The sequence below is a fragment of the Peromyscus eremicus genome, chromosome 5, assembly GCF_949786415.1.
Source record: "Peromyscus eremicus chromosome 5, PerEre_H2_v1, whole genome shotgun sequence".
In the NCBI taxonomy this organism is placed as follows: domain Eukaryota; kingdom Metazoa; phylum Chordata; class Mammalia; order Rodentia; family Cricetidae; genus Peromyscus; species Peromyscus eremicus.
In genome coordinates, this window is record NC_081420.1 from 125,241,472 (window position 1) to 125,260,726 (window position 19,255).

The 19,255-nt window shown below is 51.0% G+C and overlaps 1 protein-coding gene across 2 annotated transcripts; it reads right to left on the reverse strand.

Annotated features, from left to right (window-relative positions):
• Nucleotides 1-377: 377 nt before the first annotated feature.
• Nucleotides 378-19,219, reverse strand: Nacc1 (nucleus accumbens associated 1). Of its 2 annotated transcripts, XM_059264416.1 has the most exons (6): nucleotides 19,138-19,219; nucleotides 6,486-7,397; nucleotides 6,187-6,360; nucleotides 5,034-5,139; nucleotides 4,837-4,934; nucleotides 378-3,152 (listed from the first exon to the last, which is right to left on the reverse strand). In XM_059264416.1, the coding sequence occupies exons 2-6, from the start codon at nucleotides 7,387-7,389 to the stop codon at nucleotides 2,890-2,892; spliced, it is 1,545 nt and encodes a 514-aa protein (XP_059120399.1). In that variant the 5' UTR covers nucleotides 7,390-7,397; nucleotides 19,138-19,219; the 3' UTR covers nucleotides 378-2,889. The 2 variants fall into 2 exon arrangements, with proteins under 2 accessions (XP_059120399.1, XP_059120398.1); XM_059264415.1 differs by lacking the exon at nucleotides 19,138-19,219 and having other exon boundaries at nucleotides 6,486-9,188.
• Nucleotides 19,220-19,255: the final 36 nt, after the last annotated feature.

The window sequence follows — 19,255 nt, forward strand, 5'->3', positions numbered from 1 at the left end:
TTCCTGGTAATTTTCATTATCTTCCCAAGAATGTACCTCTACAGACAAACTCCTCACAGAGGGGGTAGGCTTGGGCTAGTCTGATGGCACAGTGAAGGCCAGTGACTAGATGAGACCTGAGTACCAAACCCCCAACGTCCTCTTTAGACAGACTTTTAAGTAGCCCAGGCTACTCTCAGACTTGCCATGTAACTAACTCCCAATGCTCTTGCTTTCAACCCCTCTGGGTGTGAGCCACTATGGTTTCCCCATGCTTCTTTGTTCTTTTGGCCTCTCTTGGGATCCCGGGACTCAGTGCCTTCTGCATGCTCCTCTGCCACAGAGCTCCTGGTGGGTGGCCAGCACATCCCTCTCCAGTGAGCACAGCACAGCAGGGCTGTTACAAAGGCGTCTTCTTTATTCTTATCAGCATCACTGACTCTCAGGGTTCACATTTCCCAACACCGCTCCTCTCCGTACAGTAGTTAATGTGCAATCTCACTTGTGGGCCTGGGAGGGGTGGGAGCTTGGCTCTGGGTGGGGAGGGCATTGGCACTTCACATGGGCCAGTGGGTGATGGCCTGTCCCCATGAGAGGCATGGATGGGTGGGAGGGTGGCCACTGGGTTTGCCCCTAGTTGTCTTTCCTGCTAGGTGGGTTACTTTGTCACTCTCCTGGGGACTTGGGGTGGGGAGCATGCAGCTCTCAGGAGGGCAGGGCAAGCAGCTGACCGCCAGAGGAGGGGCGCAGGGGTGGCTCCTGAGGTAAGGCACAACCCTGTCTTTGGCTCTCCTAGTGAGTAGTTTTCTCCCCTGCACCCCTGGCATTATACCTCCCCCACCCCAAGCCCCGGGAGTCAGGGCCACCTCCTGAGGTGCTTGGAACCAATGGGCTCTGCTGCTCACTCTACTACAAGACCTCTCAGTCCCATGGAGCTGCCCCCTTACTAATTCTGGGCAGGGAGCACAGCCTGCCCTCACTATGGCCAGGCTCAGCTGCTTGCCAAGTTACCAGGAGATTGTGCTTTGGGATCTTCGCTGGGGGAGGTGGGACAACAGGCCAGGGCAAGGGTGGAGGGAGGGGGTATGACTAAGGTGCTTGTGCTTTAGCTAGGGGTGTCAACTCCCCTCCACTTGGCCACCCAGGGCTAAGGTACTGGGGGCCAAGTCAGACCCAACACCCCACCCTCACCATCAGATGTTAAGAGGGACCCTGGCAGATTAGAGGGTGCTGCTGGCCTGGAGGCAGGTCTCCAGATCTGACTCAAAAGGCTCTATCCCACCTTCTCCAATCCTGCAACCCCCTGCCTCTGAAGAGGCAGCTAGAATGCAGAGTTGGGAAGAGGGAGGGAGGTCAGGGCTAGAACAGAACCAGTGAGATGGTGAAATGACATTAATGGAGGGCGTAACAAAAACCCTGTGCTCACATATTAAACTCAGAAACCCAAGAGCTTGCTCCTGGAGAGTTAGAGTGGAAAGGAACGGCCAGAGAAAGCTCCACAAACCACCAACAATGGATGTGGACCCTGCCCTGCCTCATCCCCCAGGAGTGGGCTCAGCCAACTGGGACCTGTGAACACCCTTTAACTGTAGTCCTGGGGGAGAGGAAGCTGGTTGGATCCACAAGAGCCCTGGGGCACTGGGACTGGGCCCCTGTGGAAACATGCACCCACATTCCACACACACACACACACATTCAGTTTTCCCTGCATCCTGCCTTCCACAGCCCAGGGACCCAGGGGACCTCAAGACACATTCCCATTGATTTGAAAAATAAAAGGAAATCTTATACTTCAATATTTCATTCGCTAAAAAAATGTTTCAAAAAGTTATGTACAGGGGGTGGGGGCTGGGAGCCCTGCCCAGGGTCGGATGGGAGAAGGACAACAGCCACCCAGCCTGCTCCCTGGTTCCGACCCCGGTCTTGCTGCCTCTTGATCTTCATGTTTTTAAAAGCAAACACTCTACACAGGCACGCACGCACACACGCACGCACGCACGCACACCCACAAATTCTGCCAGACTGGAAACCTGTCCTGAGACTCTCGCCTGCCCACAGGAGCACTGCTCTCTTAGAACCAGCCTCGTGGGCTGAGGGGGCCCACAGAGGCAGAGCAGGGAGGGATTAAGAGGGGTATGATGGAGGCTGCCACAGAGGGTCAGTTTTAGAATTTCTCTAAGCCTTTTAGGCTTGTTTCCTCAGCTGTAAAGTGGACAGTCCCTCTTGGCCTCACCTACCCCAGCCCCAAGGTGCAGGGACAGACGAGAGGGACAGGAAGGCGCTTTTGGAGACATGGAAGCACTGGGGGTGGTGGTGGGAGGGGTCCTGAGAACCCCTGGGCCCATGGAGTCCCAAGCAGCCACAGTGAGGGGCAGGCTCTTCTGGAGCTCTGCCCATCCCCTAGCCGGGCCTGGTGCTGGGAAATGCCTAAGAGGAAGGGGAACCAGGGCTCCCCTGAGTGTTGAGGAAGGTCACAGATCCCACCTGATGCCTGTCCTCTCCTGACCCAGCCCAGCTTGCTTTGGGGAAAAGGTGTGGGATGACAGGGAGGCAGAGAGGCTGGGAGCATGCAGCACCCCCTGCAGGTTCTGGGGAGGGACAGACAGTAGCTCGTGACTAAGGTGGTAGGGGATGTGTGTGACAGGAGGGGCTGTCTGTCTGAAGCTGTATTCTATGCCCATCATGTTCAGCTCTTCCTCAGGGTTTCTGAGAAAGCTGCTGTAGGTGCTACCCTCTGCTGGGTGCAGTGCCTGGCTTTGGTCTGCCAGCTCTTGCATCCTGACAGAGGGCATGGAGTACCCCTCACAGGTCCTGGAGAGGGACAGACAGTAGATTGTGACCGGGTGGTAGGTGGGGGTGTGTGATAGGAAGGGGAGTGTGACATCCTGTAAGGGGGGTGTCACACGTATGTTACTGGAGAACCTCAGCTGAAGGGCCGGCCTCGCCATCGTGGCTGGCTGTCTCGAAGCTGTGTTCCATGCTCATCATGTCCGGCTCTATCTTGCCAGTGTCGCTGATGAAGCTGCTGTAGCTATCGCCCTCCACCAGGTGCAGCGGCTTGGTCTTGGGCAGCCAGCTTTTACGTACCACTCGGCGGGCGTTGGTGCACATGTCAGCTGCAATGGCATTCATCTCGCTCTCCTTGAAGTTGGGGGCGAAGTTCTGGCAGTAGTCTGCGGGGCAGAGCAGGCAGCTTGGGCCTAGACTCCTCCCATTAAGTCTCCCAGCTTCTGTGTCTAGTGGATCCCACCATCCATACAAAACTGCTGCCCGCCTGGGCTCCCACTCAGGACATGCAGTGCTGTAGGATTCAGAGCCCGGAAGGTTGCCAATGCAAACGCAGGCATTCCCTGACAAGTGGCTGCCACTGCCACAGACTTGCCCTTTGACAGGTCTGGCCACCTCAATCTTCTCTTGACTACCCTGGACAAAGATCCTCCTCCTTGGGCTGGAGCAATGGCTCAGAGGTTAAGAGCACTGACCGCTCTTCCAGAGGTCCTGAGTTCAATTCCCAGCAACCACATGGTGGCTCACAACCATCTGTAACAGGATCTGGTGCCCTCTTCTGGCCTGCAGTCATACTTGCTTATACATAATAAATAAATAAATAAATAAAGAAAGAAAGAAAGAAAGATCCTCCTCCTTGACAAAGGCACTCAGGTCCCTTCCATACTATGTGCCAAATGTGAAGAAACCCCTAATTGCAGCCTCTTTCCCAATAAGCCACAAGAGAACCTCAGAACCACCCCCCACCCCCCTTCTAATGTAGCTGTGGCTGACCCTGAACTCTTGAGTGCTTTTTTTTTTTTAAAAATTTTGTTTTAATTTTGTTTTTTAGAGACAGGGTTTCTCTGTGTAGCTCTGGAACTCACTCTGTAGAACAAGCTGGCCTCAAACTCAGAGATCTGCCTGCCTCTGCGAGCGCTAGGATTAAAGGTGTGCACCACCTCCGCCCAGCTAGAACCCTTTTCAAGTTTTAAAATTTATCATTATTTGGATATATGGCAGTCAGAGAACAACTTGTAGAAGGGATGCAGGGGATCAAACTCAGGTTGTTTAGCTACTGAACCACCTCACTGGCCCCAGACACCCCACCCCCTTTTTTGAGACAGGGTCTCTCTTTCTACATAGCCCTGGCTGTTCTCAAATTCACAGAGTCACCTTCCTCTGTCTCCTGTGTGCATGCCACCATGCCTGGACACAGAAGCCTTTTAAATTGGTTAGAGTGGACAGCCAGTGAGCTCTAGGGATCTTCCTGTCTTGCTTCCCCAGGTCCAGGATTTTAGATACGCAGCTTTTGTTGTGAATACTAGAGAGCTGAACCCAGGTCCTCATGCTTATGAGGCAAGCACTTTTATCCACCAAGCCTTCTCAGAACTCAACTCCGAGCCTGTATGCTGGCACAGGCTTTTAAATCCCAGCACTTGGGAGTTCAAGGCCTGTCTGATCTAGTTAGTTTCAGGCCAGCCAGGGAGCAAGGACTATGTAGAAAGACCCTGTCTCAAAAAAACCAAAACCAACAAATCAACCAAACCCAACTCCACCCATCTGTCATATTAAACATTGAAGGAAAAAACAAAAGCCCTCTGAGCAGTGGTAGCCTTGAATCCCAGCACATGGGAGGCAGTGGCAGGCAGATCTCTGAATTCAAGGCCAGCTTGGTCTACAGAGTGAGTTCCAGGACAGTCAGGGCTACACAGAGAAACCCTGTCTCGAAAAACCACCCACCCACCCACACCCACACCCCAAACAAAAACCAAATAAACTAACAAAACAAAACAAAACAAAACACCAAAGCCAAAACCAAACCAAAACAAAAACGCATCAGCCCACCCCACAGCCCAGCAGAACACTCACACTTGACAGCATGGAGGACGCGACTGTCCAGCGGCTTGCGTCTAGGGTCATTGGTGGAAGAGCGGATGCCAGTGCCACAGCTATTGGCCAGCGTGTTCCTGGAGATGGGGCAGAGGAATGGAGGGCATCAGAGTTCCTGGTAGAGGTGGGAGGGGAGAACCTGTTCCCCAACCCTGGGGCTCTGGGGTGTACCTCACCTGTCAAAGAAAGAAGCCAGGAGCCGCCGCAACAAGACCTTGTGCCTCGTGCCTGCACTGACGTGGCAGTTCATGAGCTGTGCCCTTGTGATGTACACATTGGTGCCTAGTAAGAGAAGTCACATGCTCTGGACCCAAATCTCAACTCACCTAGTCTGAACACCCAAGTGTGCCAGAGGCACTCTGAATACACCTAGGTAGGTATAAACAAGATGTCAGAGGCCAGAAAGACTAGCACCCCCAGACCCCTATGGCAGTGAGCTCCAATCTTCTGGCCCAGCCACACCCCCTCCCCACTAGCTCCTATGACTCAAGAAACCTACAGACTGGTCTTTGATGAGAAATCAATTTCTGTCTCCTCCCTCTTCCTGTTCCTTTCTTTTTGGTTGAGACAGGGTCTTACTATGTAGCCAGGCTTGCTTCAAACTCTGAATCTAGATGTGTTCCATCTCACCCTGAAGATAGCTTGGTACCATTCTCTCCACCCACCTCCCATTTGTGGTGCTTCAAATAAAACTTGGAATCTAGCTGAGCAGTGCTGGCACATGCCTTTAATCCCAGCACTCGGGAGGCAGAGGCAGGTGGATCTCTGTGAGTTCCAGGCCGGCCTGGTCTAGAGTGACAGCCAAGGCTACACAGAGAAACTCTGTCTCGAAAAACCAAACCAAAAAACAAAAAAATAAAAAAACCCACAAACAAACTTGGGATCTCTCTAGCATGCTGGTATGCTACATTGAGTCATACCCCAGCCTTAAGTTCAAATAACTTTTTTTTTCTTTTTGAGACAAGGTCTTATATATCCCAGACTAGCCTCAAACTTGCTGTCTAACTAGGGTGGACCATAATCTTTTGACCCTTCTGCCTCTACCTCCAGTGCTGAAATTATAGATGTGTACCACCATGCCTAGATCATGCAGTGCTTGGTAGGGAATCTAGGGCTTTATGTATGCTAAGTAACGAGCCCCCAGCCCCAAATCATCTAATTTAACACCTCTCTTGTTAGGACAGCTGCTACCAAGGCTGTCCAAATGAGAACTGAGGATGTCAGCTGCCCTGGGACACACAGATAGGGCGCTAGTTTGTAATAACTGTGACATGAGACCGTAGGTTGCAGAGCAAAAGGATTGGGGGGACTAAAGCCTGGCCAGCACACCTGTCACGAGCTCCAGCTTCTCGGAGGGGTCACCTTCATCATAGAGCTTTGGGTGGCAGCGGTTGCCAATCTGGTTGATAAGCTCAGCTGGAAGAGATGCCAGGTCTTGTCGCACCCGGATTCGACTTCGAGACTCGAGGACCACCTGCTCAGGGAGGGCCTCTACCTTCTCAGCTGTGGGAACAGTGGCAAGTGTACTCATGTTACACACACACACACACACACACACACACACACACACACACACACACGTACACACATACACACGCATACACGCCCACGGAAGGGGTGGCACTCACCTGTCTGACCAACGTTCAACATACTGTACATGGTGTACATGTTGCAGATCTGACGGTACTGCTCATCTGTACCCTCTTCACCTGCATCTTCTTCTTCGTCCTCCTCATTGTGGTAGGAGCCAGGGCTGTCACTGGTGTAGGCACTGGAGGTACCTGGGCTGGTCCGCTCTGACATGCTGGGTCCACTCACACATCCCCCCACTGCAACCACAGCCACTGCTGCTGTAGCTGTGGCCACTGAGACTGGCTGGGGCATCCGGTTAGAGGCTAGGTCTGGTGTGGAGAACTTGGCCATCTTGCGGCTGCCATTGTTGCCACCACTGCTTCCAGCCTCCTTCTGGCTGCTATCCCACAGCCTCTTGGCCATGGGTGTGCACTGCACGGAGTCCAACTCCTGCTCTGTCTTGACTCGTGACACAAGAGGCAGTGGCGTGCTACAGGCTGGCCAGCCCAGTGTCTGCGCTACAGGGCTCTGAGGCTCTGAAGATGGGGCCTCCTCCGGGTGCAGGCCCTGGGAGTCGCAACTTGGAGAGCTAACTTTGAGGAAGAACTCGGTGCCCTTCTCCATGATCTCCTGAATCTGCAGGAAGCCGGCTGTGTAGATGAGCAGGAACTGGTCCCCCATGTTCATGCTCAGCCGGCCTGTATAGCAAAATGTGAGGATCTGCTGGAATGACTGTGGCTGCACAGCGGCTGGCAGTTCTACCACAGCACTGCGGCTACTGTTGAATAGGTCCCGGAAGTAGGAGCTGCTGGCGGCCAGCACAGCACGGTGGGCCTTGAAGGCGTGGCCCTTAACCACCACTGACACGTCACAGTATAGTCCCTGCAGCCGCTGCTCATTGAGGCACTCAAGGATGCTGTTGCCAAAGTTTGGAATCTCCATCTGCAGGGTCTGCGCCATGGCAGCAGCTGCGTGAGGACAGGAGATAGATACTGGACAGGTCAGGTGGCAGAAACCAACATAGGCCCTGCCTTGCTTCAGCAACCTCACCTCCTGCAGGAGAGCACGTGGGAGCCACAACGTCCACATGGTGAAATCTGTGATACATCTAAGAACGGCAGTGCCACTTCCACTTCCTGTCCCCACACAGCCCTGCCTTTAAACAGTCATCCCGTGGTTATCTGCAGGGGACTGGTTCAGGGGCACTACAGATATTGGAATCCGCAGCCACTCAAGTCCCCTTGCTTTCTTGTGTTGCTAGGGACTGAACCCGGGGCCTTCAGTGTACTAGGCAAGTGCTCCACCACTAAGCTCCTGGGCTTCATGTTACTCAGGCTGGCCTTAGAGTCTTGGTCTTCCTGCCTCCACCTCTAGAGTGCTGGGGTTACTCATGTGGCTCCATACATTTTTAATGATCTCTAGAGGACTTGTAATACCTGGTTCCATATAAGTGCTATACAAATACTTTCCATATTCAAAATTCTTGTCTGTTGGAGACAGGTTTCCTGTTATAGCTGGCCTGGAACTCAGGGCATTCCTCCTGCCTCAGCCTTCAGAATGTCAGGATAATAGGTGTGAATACCTGGATTTAAAAATGTTCTGGGCAGGGGCTCAGCACTTAAGAGCACTTGTGTTCCTTCAGAGGACCAGGGTTTGATTCCAAGCATCCATATGGTGGCTCACAACTATCCATAACCCTAGTTCCAGGGGATCCAACAGGCACATATATGGTGTACATAAATGCATGTAGGCAAACATCTACACACTTAAAATAAAGCAAAAATTAAATGAATCTAAAAAAACTTTTACAATGTTCTGGGCAGTGCTGGGGATGGTACTCAGTGTTTTACATAGCTAGGCACATGTTCTACCACTGAGTTTCACCATCGGAAGAACTCTTTGTGGATCTATTGTTGGCTGAATGTGAGGATGCGGGACCTGCAGACTCTGAGAGCAGATGGCCAAGATCAGTCTTTTAGAGCACACAAGAAGACACAGGTATACTGCACCAACATTCTTACATTCTATGTAAGAATGGCCATTGGCATGTCAATACCACTGTCTGCAGCCCAGAATATGACTGTTGGCACTCACTGTTCATGCTGCTAGTCACCATGGAAGTGTACGTTCAAACCATAATGCAAAACAGGCATCACCTCATACTGTTGGCTTGAAAGCAGGAACAAAGCAGGCAAAAGGCTGGGGTGTGTGAACAAGGCTCTAAGTTCAGCCACCTCCATATCCACTGTAAAATATGGCAGGTAGTACCAAAGGTAAGAACTCTGAACTCTTACGTACTCTGGAGAGAATATAATATGGGAAAGTACTTGGAAAAAGTCTCAAGGTTCTTCATATGATAGGAAAAAGCCAGACAGAAGGACCATAGGACATATGATTCCATTTATACGAAATGTCCAGAACAGGCAAATCCATTAACACGTGAAACATAGTTGCAAGGAGCTGGGAAAGAAGAAATAAATTTGCTTAGAGCAAAGGGATGTGTACTTATTCTTGGTGTAATGAACTATCACTTAAAGTTAACAATGATCAGGGCTGGATGGCTCAGCAGTTGAGAGCACTGGCTGCTCTTCCAGAGAACCACCATTTAATTCCCAACACCCACATGGCAACTCATAACTGTCTGTAACTCCAAGATCTGACATCTTCACACAGACAGAGATGCAGACAAAACACCAATGAACATAAAAATAAAATTTTTTTAAAAAGTTAACAACAACTGATCAATGATGGACTGTTTCCCAACTCTGAATACATGAAAGACCACTATGCAGCCAGGTTTGGTACTCCTAGCAACTCTGAAGGGCAGAGAAGGGGAGGATCCACTGAGCCTAAATACAGAGGTTAGCCTGGGCAATCTCAAAAATAAGTAAAAATAAGTAACTATTACAGTTTAAAGTGGTGGAGTGCATGGTTTATCTCAACAAAACTGTTGAACAAAAACCAGCAAATAGGGCTGGGATACAGCACTTGCCTTACATGATGCTAGGGTTCTGCCCTGCCAAATCCCTACCCCCAAACAAACAGAAAAGGAGACCACAACCGTTTCCCTCTGCACAGAACTGGAAAGCTGTGCAAAGTACATTTTTCTGATCTTAAATTTTGTACTTTGTGGGCATACTGTTCATTTGCAAGATTAAAAAAGATCTCTTACTGCTTTTGTGTATGGTCAGGTTTCTGCTATATAGCCCAGGCTTGCTCTGAGCTTGCACTGATTCTTTAGCTTCAGCCTTCTCTGTGCTGGGGAGCCTCCACACCCAGCTCCAATTCTGTCTTTCTTTCTTTCCAATTCTTTCTTTGAAGACAAGATCTCATTATACAGCCCCAGGCTAGCCTTGAATTGACACACAGATAATCCACCTGCCTCTACTTCCCAAGTGCTGGGGTTAAGTTTACTGGGCTTACTTAAATGGTTTTTAAGAAAATGACTCAGGGGGCTGGAGAGATGGCTCAGAGGTTAAGAGCACTGGCTGCTCTTCCAGAGGTCCTGAGTTCAATTCCCAGCACCCACATGGTGGCTCACAACCACCTGTAATGAGATCTGGCGCCCTCTTCTGGCCTGCAGGGATACATGCAGACAGAACACTGTGTACATAATAAATAAATAATTTAAAAAAAAAAAAAAAGAAAAAAAAAAAGAAAATGACTCAGCTGGAGTAGAACAACCATGTTGTCCCAGCACTCAGAGGGTAGGCTAAGGCAAGGTCTCACTATGTCGCTCTGGCTGGCCTGGAGCTCACTATGTAGACCAGACTGGACTTAAACTCAGAAACACACTTGCCTCTTATTCCCAAATGCTGGGATTAAAGGCATGTGCCATCACTCTGGGCTTTTTTTAATTTAAAGTTACATTTATTCATTTTGTGTTTTGCCCGCAAGTGTATCTGTGCACTGCCTATGTGCTTGGTGCCCTTAGAGGTCAGAAGAGGGAAATGGAGTTATGGATAGTTGTAAACCATGGGGATACTGGGAGTCCAACCCGAGTCCTCTGCAAAAGCAACAAGTAACTCTTAATTGCTGAGCCCTCCTTCACACACACACACACACACACACACACACACACACACACACACACACCTTAATGCATATGTACACACACATACCACAGCACATGCATGGCAGTCAAAGACAACTTTATGGAGTCAGTTCTCCTTCCACCTTTATGTGGGCTCCAGGGATTGAACTCAGGATGCCAGGCTCATACAGAAAGTGCTTTTATCTGCTGAGCCATCTCACCAGCAAAACAAATCTGAAAATCTAGCAAATTGGGCCTTGTCTTTGCTTCATGAAGAACCCAGCACACCTGTGTCCCTTGACCCTAGGACTGGACCAGACATGGTAGTATTTGCATGTAGTTCCAGCTACTCAGGAGGCTGAGGTAGAGGACAGTCTGAACACAGGAGTTCAAGATCAGCTTGGGCCATATAAACCAGATCTCTCAACTGTTTCTAACCCCGGTTCCTGGGAATCAGATGCCCTCCTTGGGCATGGCATGCCCATGGTACACATACATGCAGGGAAAACACCCATACACATAAAATATAAATACCCACCAACAGTATTTTTAAAAAGATTCAATCATCAGCCCTATTGCTTCAAATCTAATTCCATGTCTAAAACAAGAGTGGGGGGCTCTGAAGCATTATCTTGGCCTTCTCTGACAGCTGACCTAAGGACAGCCAGAAGTTAGGATCAAACTTGGGAACTGATGTCACTGAGTTTCAGACCTTGATACTGCTGTTGACTCGTTGTCTGTGGGAAGAGGGCTGACAGGGTGTTTCGTGGGAAGAGACCATGGGCTCTCGGGGAGAAGGGCCTTGGACAATAGACTTGAGCCCCACCAAGGTCACATAGACATGGCAGTGGGTCCCACTCCTGCACTACAAAAACAAACAAGCAAATAAACAAACCAGCTCGTTATGATGGTGCGTAGCAGTGGGTAGAGGAAGTGAGCAACAGTGCCGGCGTGAGCTTTAGAGACCCAGTCTCAAAACAATACATCATATCACCATAAGAAAAAGAAAAAAAAAACTAATTTGTATGTCAAAATCTGTTTCTAATGCAACAGTTAAACAGGACTTTGGCAGGCACAGAGGCACACAACTATTCTCTGGGCAAGTGGAGTCAAAAGATAAGTTTGAAGCTGGGGCTGGCAAGATGGCTCAGCAGTTAAGAGCACTGTCATCCCTGGTTCAATTCCCAGCACCCACATGGCAACTCATAACTGTAACTCTAGTTCTAGGGGATCTGATGCCCTCTTCTGGATTCTGCAGGCACTGCATGCACATGCTGCAGACATACATGCAGGCCAAAAGAGGTCCTGTTTCAAAAAAATGGGGAGGGGGGCAGGCCTTTGGGAGGTAATTAGTTCATGATGGTTCCACCTTCATGAGATACCAAGGAAGCCTGCCTACCCTGCCTCCCACTCCCACCCTCTCCAGCCCTCAGCAAACAATGAAGACTAAGCCTGCAGTACCTTCATCTTGAACTTCCAGCCTCCAGAGTGTGAGCAATAAATTTCTGCTGGGGCAGTTCAGTGGCAAAGTCTCTGGTTCCAACCTCAGCAGCACCAATGGGATACATATATTCCCATTCAGACAGTATGAAGGAAAAGTAAACATCCTGATAGTAAAGAGAAAAGTGGTCTACTTGTATGGATCCTATAGTTTGGCTTTTTGCTGTTATTTTGAGACAGGGTCTCAAGTTGCCCAGGCTGGACTCTACCTTGAATAGGTAGATAGCAGAGGAAGAAACTGAATTCCCACACTAGCCTCCCAAGTATCTGTATCACCACAATCAGCTGGCATCCATTTCTGTGGTCTTTTGAACTCACCAAGATCTGCTTGCTTCTGCCTTTCAAGTTGCGCGCACACACGTGCGCGCGCGCACGTGCACACACACACACACGCAGAATTCATTTTCCCTCCCTGAAAGTCTGTCATTAAACCTATGGCAGGAACAGGATGAACAGCAGTTCCCTTTCACAGTGCCTGATAACAGCTCAGACAAGATCATCCATTTCTCAGGATATTTCCTGAGATGAAATGAGCCCCCCTAACATCTGATTCAGGAGAACAAGCCAGAGAAGCAAAAAGAGAGGCCTGAATCACACAAAGAACAGGGGCAAACTTTGTTCCTGAATCCTGTCCATGAAACAGACAATACTGAGGCAGTCAGGAGCCCTGGATGGGCCAAGCTTCACCATCCAAAAAAGGAGTCGCTGGCTACCTGGGGGCCCTTACCACAGGGTCTCCAAAGGTCAATCTGGTCTGGTTCTCCTCCTGCCCATGCCCCTCCATCTTCTTCCTCCACTAGCATCTCCAGGAATGGGCATCTCTGTCTGCTCCCTCTTCCTCCTTGCTCTAAGTAGTCCCTGCACTTTACCTTCTGCCTGTAGCCACTTCAGATCCTTACAGAGCCCAGCAGCTGTTCTGCCTGTCTTCATGGAGCCCTGACCTGGGTAATGCCATCAGGTCTGATCTTAAGTCTACTCTTCCGAGTCACAGTCCACTCTAAGCGCCTTCAGACCCAAAAGACCTAGCAGGGGAACAAAGATCAAGTGCAAAGTCTCTGAGGTGACAGGCATAACTAATATTAGCAGTGGAGCTGAGGGAGGATGGTTCCACTGCAGATGGATGCACTTGAGACCTTGCAGGACCACTGTACCAGCAAAGGGACACATGTTAAATGAGACAACGCATCAACTCTTACTTGTTTAGCGATCAAGTCTTGGTACATGTAGGTAGTCCAGTCTAGCTCTGGACCCTGGCTGAGAGCGCCTACAGGTCAGGTATGATGACTGTTTTTCCCCATTCATCAAGTAAGAAAACTGAGACTTTAGTTTTACCTACCTGGAAGGCTAAAGCAGGAGGACCACTTGAGCTAGGAGTTTAAGGTTCCATAGCAAGACTATGGTAAAACAAAGTAAACAACAGAACAAAGACCTGCCTGGAGAACTCACATGTCTTCAAACACAGACGCTCCAGTCCTTTATATGATTGGCATAGTAGTACATAGAATGTAAACACTTCCTCTGGAAGTTTTTTTTTTTTTTTTTGGTGCTGGGGATAGAACCTAGGACCTTTGCATAGCAGGCTAGTGCTCTTCTACTGAGCGACACCTCTAGTGCTTCTATACCTTAAATTATCTCTAGATGGCTTCTAGTACCAAATCTAATAAAAATGCTACATAAGAGATGTCAGAAGCCAGCTAGTTGCAAGGCCAACGAGATGGCTCACTAGGTAAAGCCTGCCTCCAGAATAGTGATCCCCAGGACCCACACGGTAGGAGAGAACTGACTTCCCCAAGTTGTCCTCTGATCTTCACACCCTGCCAAATAAATAAATTAAAATTTAATTAAAAAAAAAAAGTAAATACATAAATCAAAGAATCTAGTTATATGCCCTACTAACCCCAGCATTTGGGAGGCTGAGGCTGAGGCTGAGGAGAATCTTTAGTTCAAGATTGGTCTGGACTATGTATGTGCAGCTAGATCCTGTCTCAAAGTGGTATTGTTTAGGGGATAAGGAGAAAAAACAAGTCTGTTCAGGGCAGGGGGTGCAGCTCAATGGTACAGTGCTTGCCCAGCAGGCACAGGCTCTGGATTCCATTCTCAAAATCACAAAAAGAGCCTGGCAGTGGTGGCGCACGCCTTTAATCCCAGCACTTGGGAGGCAGAGCCAGGAGGATCTCTGTGAGTTCGAGGCCAGCCTGGGCTACAGAGTGAGTTCAAGGAAGGTGCAAAGCTACACAGAGAAACCAAAACCAAAACCAAAAAACCACAAAAAGAAGCAAGTGAAGTGTATACATGTTCAATGTAGACACAACACTGTTTTTGAATAGTTTTCAATTTATGGTCAAGCATGCAGATGCAGAACCTGCAAACAGACGTATTTCTGTATTCCACCAGGCTTAAATCTCTGACAATGTTTGCCACTGGTGATGTATAGTACTACTGGCTTGATATCAGTCTATGAAATGGATTAACACAGGCTGGTGACATGGCTCAGTGGGTAAAGATATCTGCTGCTAAGCCTGGCAACCTGAGTTTAATCTCCAACACCCACAAGGTGGAAAGAACCAACTCCCACAAATTACTGCCCCCACAAACATGTTTTAGGACTAACAAGAGAACCACCTCAGTTGTTCTGAGCTGACATCAACACCACCAGCTATTATTGACATTGTCTCTTGTGCACCTTCCTGTCTGTGAACTGTCATCTTATGCCTTTCACTGTCTCCTGGAACCTGTACTGTTGCAGGGATTACCCATCAGGCAGTCGTCCTGAAGGGTTCCTCAGTACTTTCACAGCCCAGTTCAGCACACAGACAACAGGAATCTCCCATAATCCCCCCCTCCCCCAAAATCAGACACCAGGTATTACTGGAGCACCAAATCAATGTCACTTACACCAGGTCATTCTTTTGTTGTTGACAGAGTCTCACTATGTTGCCCCGGCTGGCCTGGATACACCTGCCTCTGCCACCTAGTACTGGGATTAAAGGTGTGTATTACCATATCTGGCCACCAGCTCAATTCTTGGTGGTGGGGCGCTATCCTACACAACTGCCTTAGGCTAGTAAGTAATCCTGGCCTAAGACCTCTAGCCAGGGTCTCAGGGCTAAGTAGAGTGGCCCAGAAGTGACATCTGACTCTGCTCCATCATAATATCCACTCATCCTCATCTTCTCTGCTCTACTTAGAAAACACCAGGCACAGAAATCCCACAAGTTCTAACTTTTGCACCTCTGTGCTGAGGCAGCACAGAGGAGAGCAGACAGGATGACAAGCATCCTTGGGGCACAAACTATGACATGTTAGTTCTGACCTGCCTGATTCTCTCTCCCAATCCCACAGACAGGGTCAATGCACTTCAGGGAAGACACCATTAGCAAACAGGCCACTATTGCAGGTTCAGAGAAGAAGGTTACATGAAGAAAGGACTGCTTCCGTTTTATCACGTGCCAGATAGTGATGAAAATACGTAGTGCTGCCTAGTCATGGGCCTGAATGAGCTCAAACACAGAGTGCTCAGTGTAGTCCAGGGGGAGAATCCTAGTATGGAAGGGAAAGGAACTCACAAGAAGGGGACACAGGCACCCAGCACTGCCTCAAGCTCTGCTCAGGTGTGCAGCTGGGCCAGGCAGGTGCTGTTTCGCTGGCTCTGGCAATGAACCCCTGGGTCAGAGCTCATTGGCCAGCCTTCTAATGGGCCCTGTACAGCCTAAACACAGATTTCCAGAAAGCCTAGTTCATGAACCTGAGGTGGGTGGTGGTGGTGGATAGATTTTAAGAGACTGAATGGCTGGGCTGTGGTGGCACACGCCTTTAATCCCAGCATTTGGGAGGCAGAGGCGGATCTCTGTGAGTTTGAGGCCAGCCTGGTCTACAGAGTGAATTCCAGGACAGCCAGAGCTGCACAGAGAAACTCTGTCTTGGAAAAAAAAAAGGGGGGGGGGGTCTGGATATAAGTCAAGGGATCTGAACTTTGCCTGGGGGTGTTTAGGAGACCCATGGGATCCTCTGACTGGGTTCTTCTTTCTTGTGGACAGCATGAAGGATCTCTGCCCCACATCAGGGTCATCCCTCACTCTACTCCCACAAAGACAGAATGTTTGGTAACTCAGCAGGAGCCTGGCACACACTCAATAAAAGCTTTGAATGTGTTGTCCTCATCCAGAACACCACCACCCCCAACCTAACTTCCTTCTTATTCAGATCATGGCTCTTCTTTGACTATCCAATGGAAATCTCTCTGCCCCCACACCACATCTCCTCGCCTTCGTATGCCATCGTCTTTAACAGAGCAGCCTAGTTTCTCTGTACCTCCGGGGACCATTTCCTTGTCTAAGTTTGGTCACCATCTGAACAGGAATCGCCAGAACCAACTCCTGATGAATGTGTTACTCAGAGCGGCTTCTTCAGTTCCCAGCAAGGGAACGGGCACAGAACACTGAACTCAAACTGTCCACTTCAGCCTGTCTGCTTGTTGGGCTTGCCTGAGTTCTCACTGAAAAGCAGATATGACCAGTGCACCTTCTGTTCTAGTTTCGGGTGGAGGTGCCGGCTAACCATTTCTGCCTCCATACTTCAGGGCCAACTAACTCCTACCAGTTAGTTCTGCATTCCAGTTGTGACTAGTTGACACCATCTGTCCTCAATAACCCACCCAGCTGAGGCCTGGGAGCAGCCCGTATATGCCCTAGCAGCTTCCCTTGGTCCAATCAGGCAGGAAATAGTCCCTCAACAGCCAAAGCACAAGAGTGCAGCAGCAACCAGTGGTAGGAATAAAGGCAATTATAAAGGTTCTGAGGTGATACTAGTCCAACTAACAGTGACAGGGCTTTAAGAAGAGCTGCAGCAGCCGAGTGGAGGGAACAATGCCAGCAAGCAAGCACTAAGTTCTTCACACAGGTTGCTGGTCCAGTCCCCAGCCCCAACAGAACCAAGAGACCAGGGCAGAGGCAAATGGTGGTAGTCGTGGTCTGGAAACTCCAAGGAGATGAGGGCAAAGGGAGAAAAGTCATCATCAAACCCAGGACTGACTGGTACCAGTCACCCAGAAGTTTGTGGTTCCTGCCTCTGGTGCTGAGGATGTCCAATCAAAGCCATCAGGACATCCTGTGTCCATCAGGACATCATGCCTATATAATCGTAGCATTGGGATACTGAGACAAGAGGGCCATAGTTCAAGGCTAGCCTAGGCCACACAGTAAGTTCAAGGTCAGCCTGAGCTGGAGTAACACTGTCACTGCCCCCACAACCCAAGAGCAACCGAAAACCAACAAAAAAATACTAAAACAAAACCTAACCCCCAACACACACACACACACACACACACACACACACACACACACACACACACACACCCCTGCCCAGGAATACACTGTTAAACCTTGCAATTAGTCCAGAGCTGGAGCAGTCTGATAAGAAATCGAAGCGGGGAAACAAAGCCTAGGCAAGCAAAACAAAATCCCACTCCCAAACCACCAAGACCCACTTTTATAACCACCTCCTACAGCCTGTGCCCCTGGCTCCCAGATGCGGAATGGAAGAGAAAGTATGAGCAGGCCTCAGCTGACAGGCCCCACACACTTTTCCTTGAGCTCCAGGGAAACTTGATCCATCTGCAAGGGGATTGATTGAGCCACTCCAGGCAGCCTAGAAAAGGCCAGGTCCAAGAAGAGTCCATCAACAGGGAATCAGACCAGCAGGAGTTTCTCTGCTGGTGCCCTGGAGGGCCAACTCGATTTACTAGGCATAGGCCACAGTGTAGTCATATGACCAGGGACAAGCCCCGCCCCGAACCTCAGCTTCTTTCTCTGAAGAGAAAGCCTAAGACCCATCGGTGGTGAGCTATCAATGAGCTTACTTGCCGATCGGATTAGGATACTACCTGGCCTAGAAGGAGCACCAAGGAGGGAGGATGGGTCCCGGAATCAGGAGCCCCCAAGGCAAGAGTCAGGATGTGTAGGTGCCTGTTTGGTCTCAAAGATAGAACAGAGCTTCAGGCACTCACCATCCCAATATTTTACCTCCGAGGGGACATAGAATTAAGGCCCAAGCAGCAGGTTGGGCCTGGAAAGCTAGGGAGCACAAACAGGCTGTGAGGTCTTGTCTCCTAGACTTGGGACCCCAGGTTCCGGCGCCAGAGGGCTGAGAACGAATACAGGACTCTAAAACACTCAGGTAAAGTCTGCTGGGCTGTCTCTATGCAGGGTGGGTGAGGTGGGATGGGGGATGAACGGGGGCCATCCATACGGAAAACACGATGTTTGAGCTAGGTATCCGGTGCAGCCCACGCAAACTCCCACCCACCCGCCGGCCGGTCCCTGCTTAGCAGCTGGCCGAGGCTTCAGAGAAGAGGCGTGGGAAAGAGGAAACCCCCTGGTTCTGACCCTGGGCAAACACTTGGGGAACGGGGGGTAAGGGGAAGCAGATTCCTTAGGTCACCCTAGTTTTCCTCACCTGCCCCCACATCCCCACCAGCCTAGTCCATAGGCCCTGCGCCTCCTCCAAACTCCCAACACTCTGTCGTAGTCCCCAGCCTTACCTGGTGCCCCCCCCCCCCACCCCCGCGATGTCCCTCACCCTCACATCTCTGAGCCCTGACCTCGCATGACCCCCTGCAAACATCCCTGGGATCTCCAATCCGCCCCCACTCGAGCAGGCTCCGCCCACACCCACCAAGTCCTCCTTCCCGGGCTTTTCCTTGCTGTCCCCCAAGGCCTGTAACCTGACCCGCCCACCCCCTCCCCCGTGCTCCCTACCTGCAGGCTCCGGCCCTGCGGGTCCCCTCCAGGCCCTATCCCTTGGGCGGCCAAGCCTCTCTCCCCCTCCCCCCCGCCCGGCCAGCCTGGGGCCTCCCCTCCCCCTCCGGCCTCGCCCGCCGCCTCCTTACAATTACTCCCTCCGGCCCTGCGACTTCCAGGAGCCGGCGACCGCCGCCTCCCTCGGGCCGCCCTCAAGCCCCACGGGCCTGGCCCGGGGCTGGACGCTGTAGGCCGCCAGCTGAGGCCAGGCCACCTCAACCTCGCCCTCCCGCCGCTGTCAGCATCGCGGACGCGGCTTCTCGCTCCTAGCCGGGCGCCCCGGGGCCTCCCCTCTCGGCCCTCGGCCGGAACCTCGGATGTCCTCGGGCCGCCCCGGCGGGAGGAGGCCGGAATTGGGCCTGGGGCGGGCCGTCTCACCTGCGCTGTGGCCGCGCTCCGGGGCCTCCCGGCGGGCTCCGCAGCGGCAGCTGGGGCCGGGCCTGGGCCCGGGGCGCGCCCCCCTGCGCCTCGGCCTCGGCCTCCGCCTCTGCGGCCT

Bases quoted from the DNA above. Each gene is read 5' to 3' on its own strand.
- Nacc1 (XM_059264415.1), bottom strand. From the start codon at position 7,518: ATGTGGACGTTGTGGCTCCCACGTGCTCTCCTGCAGGAGGTGAGGTTG. The intron at 5,140-6,186 runs GTGTGCTGGCCA...TTCTCTTACTAG, and splicing joins GAAGCTGGAGCTCGTGACAG to GCACCAATGTGTACATCACA. The intron at 3,153-4,836 runs GTGAGTGTTCTG...TCTGCCCCGCAG, and splicing joins CGTCCTCCATGCTGTCAAGT to ACTACTGCCAGAACTTCGCC.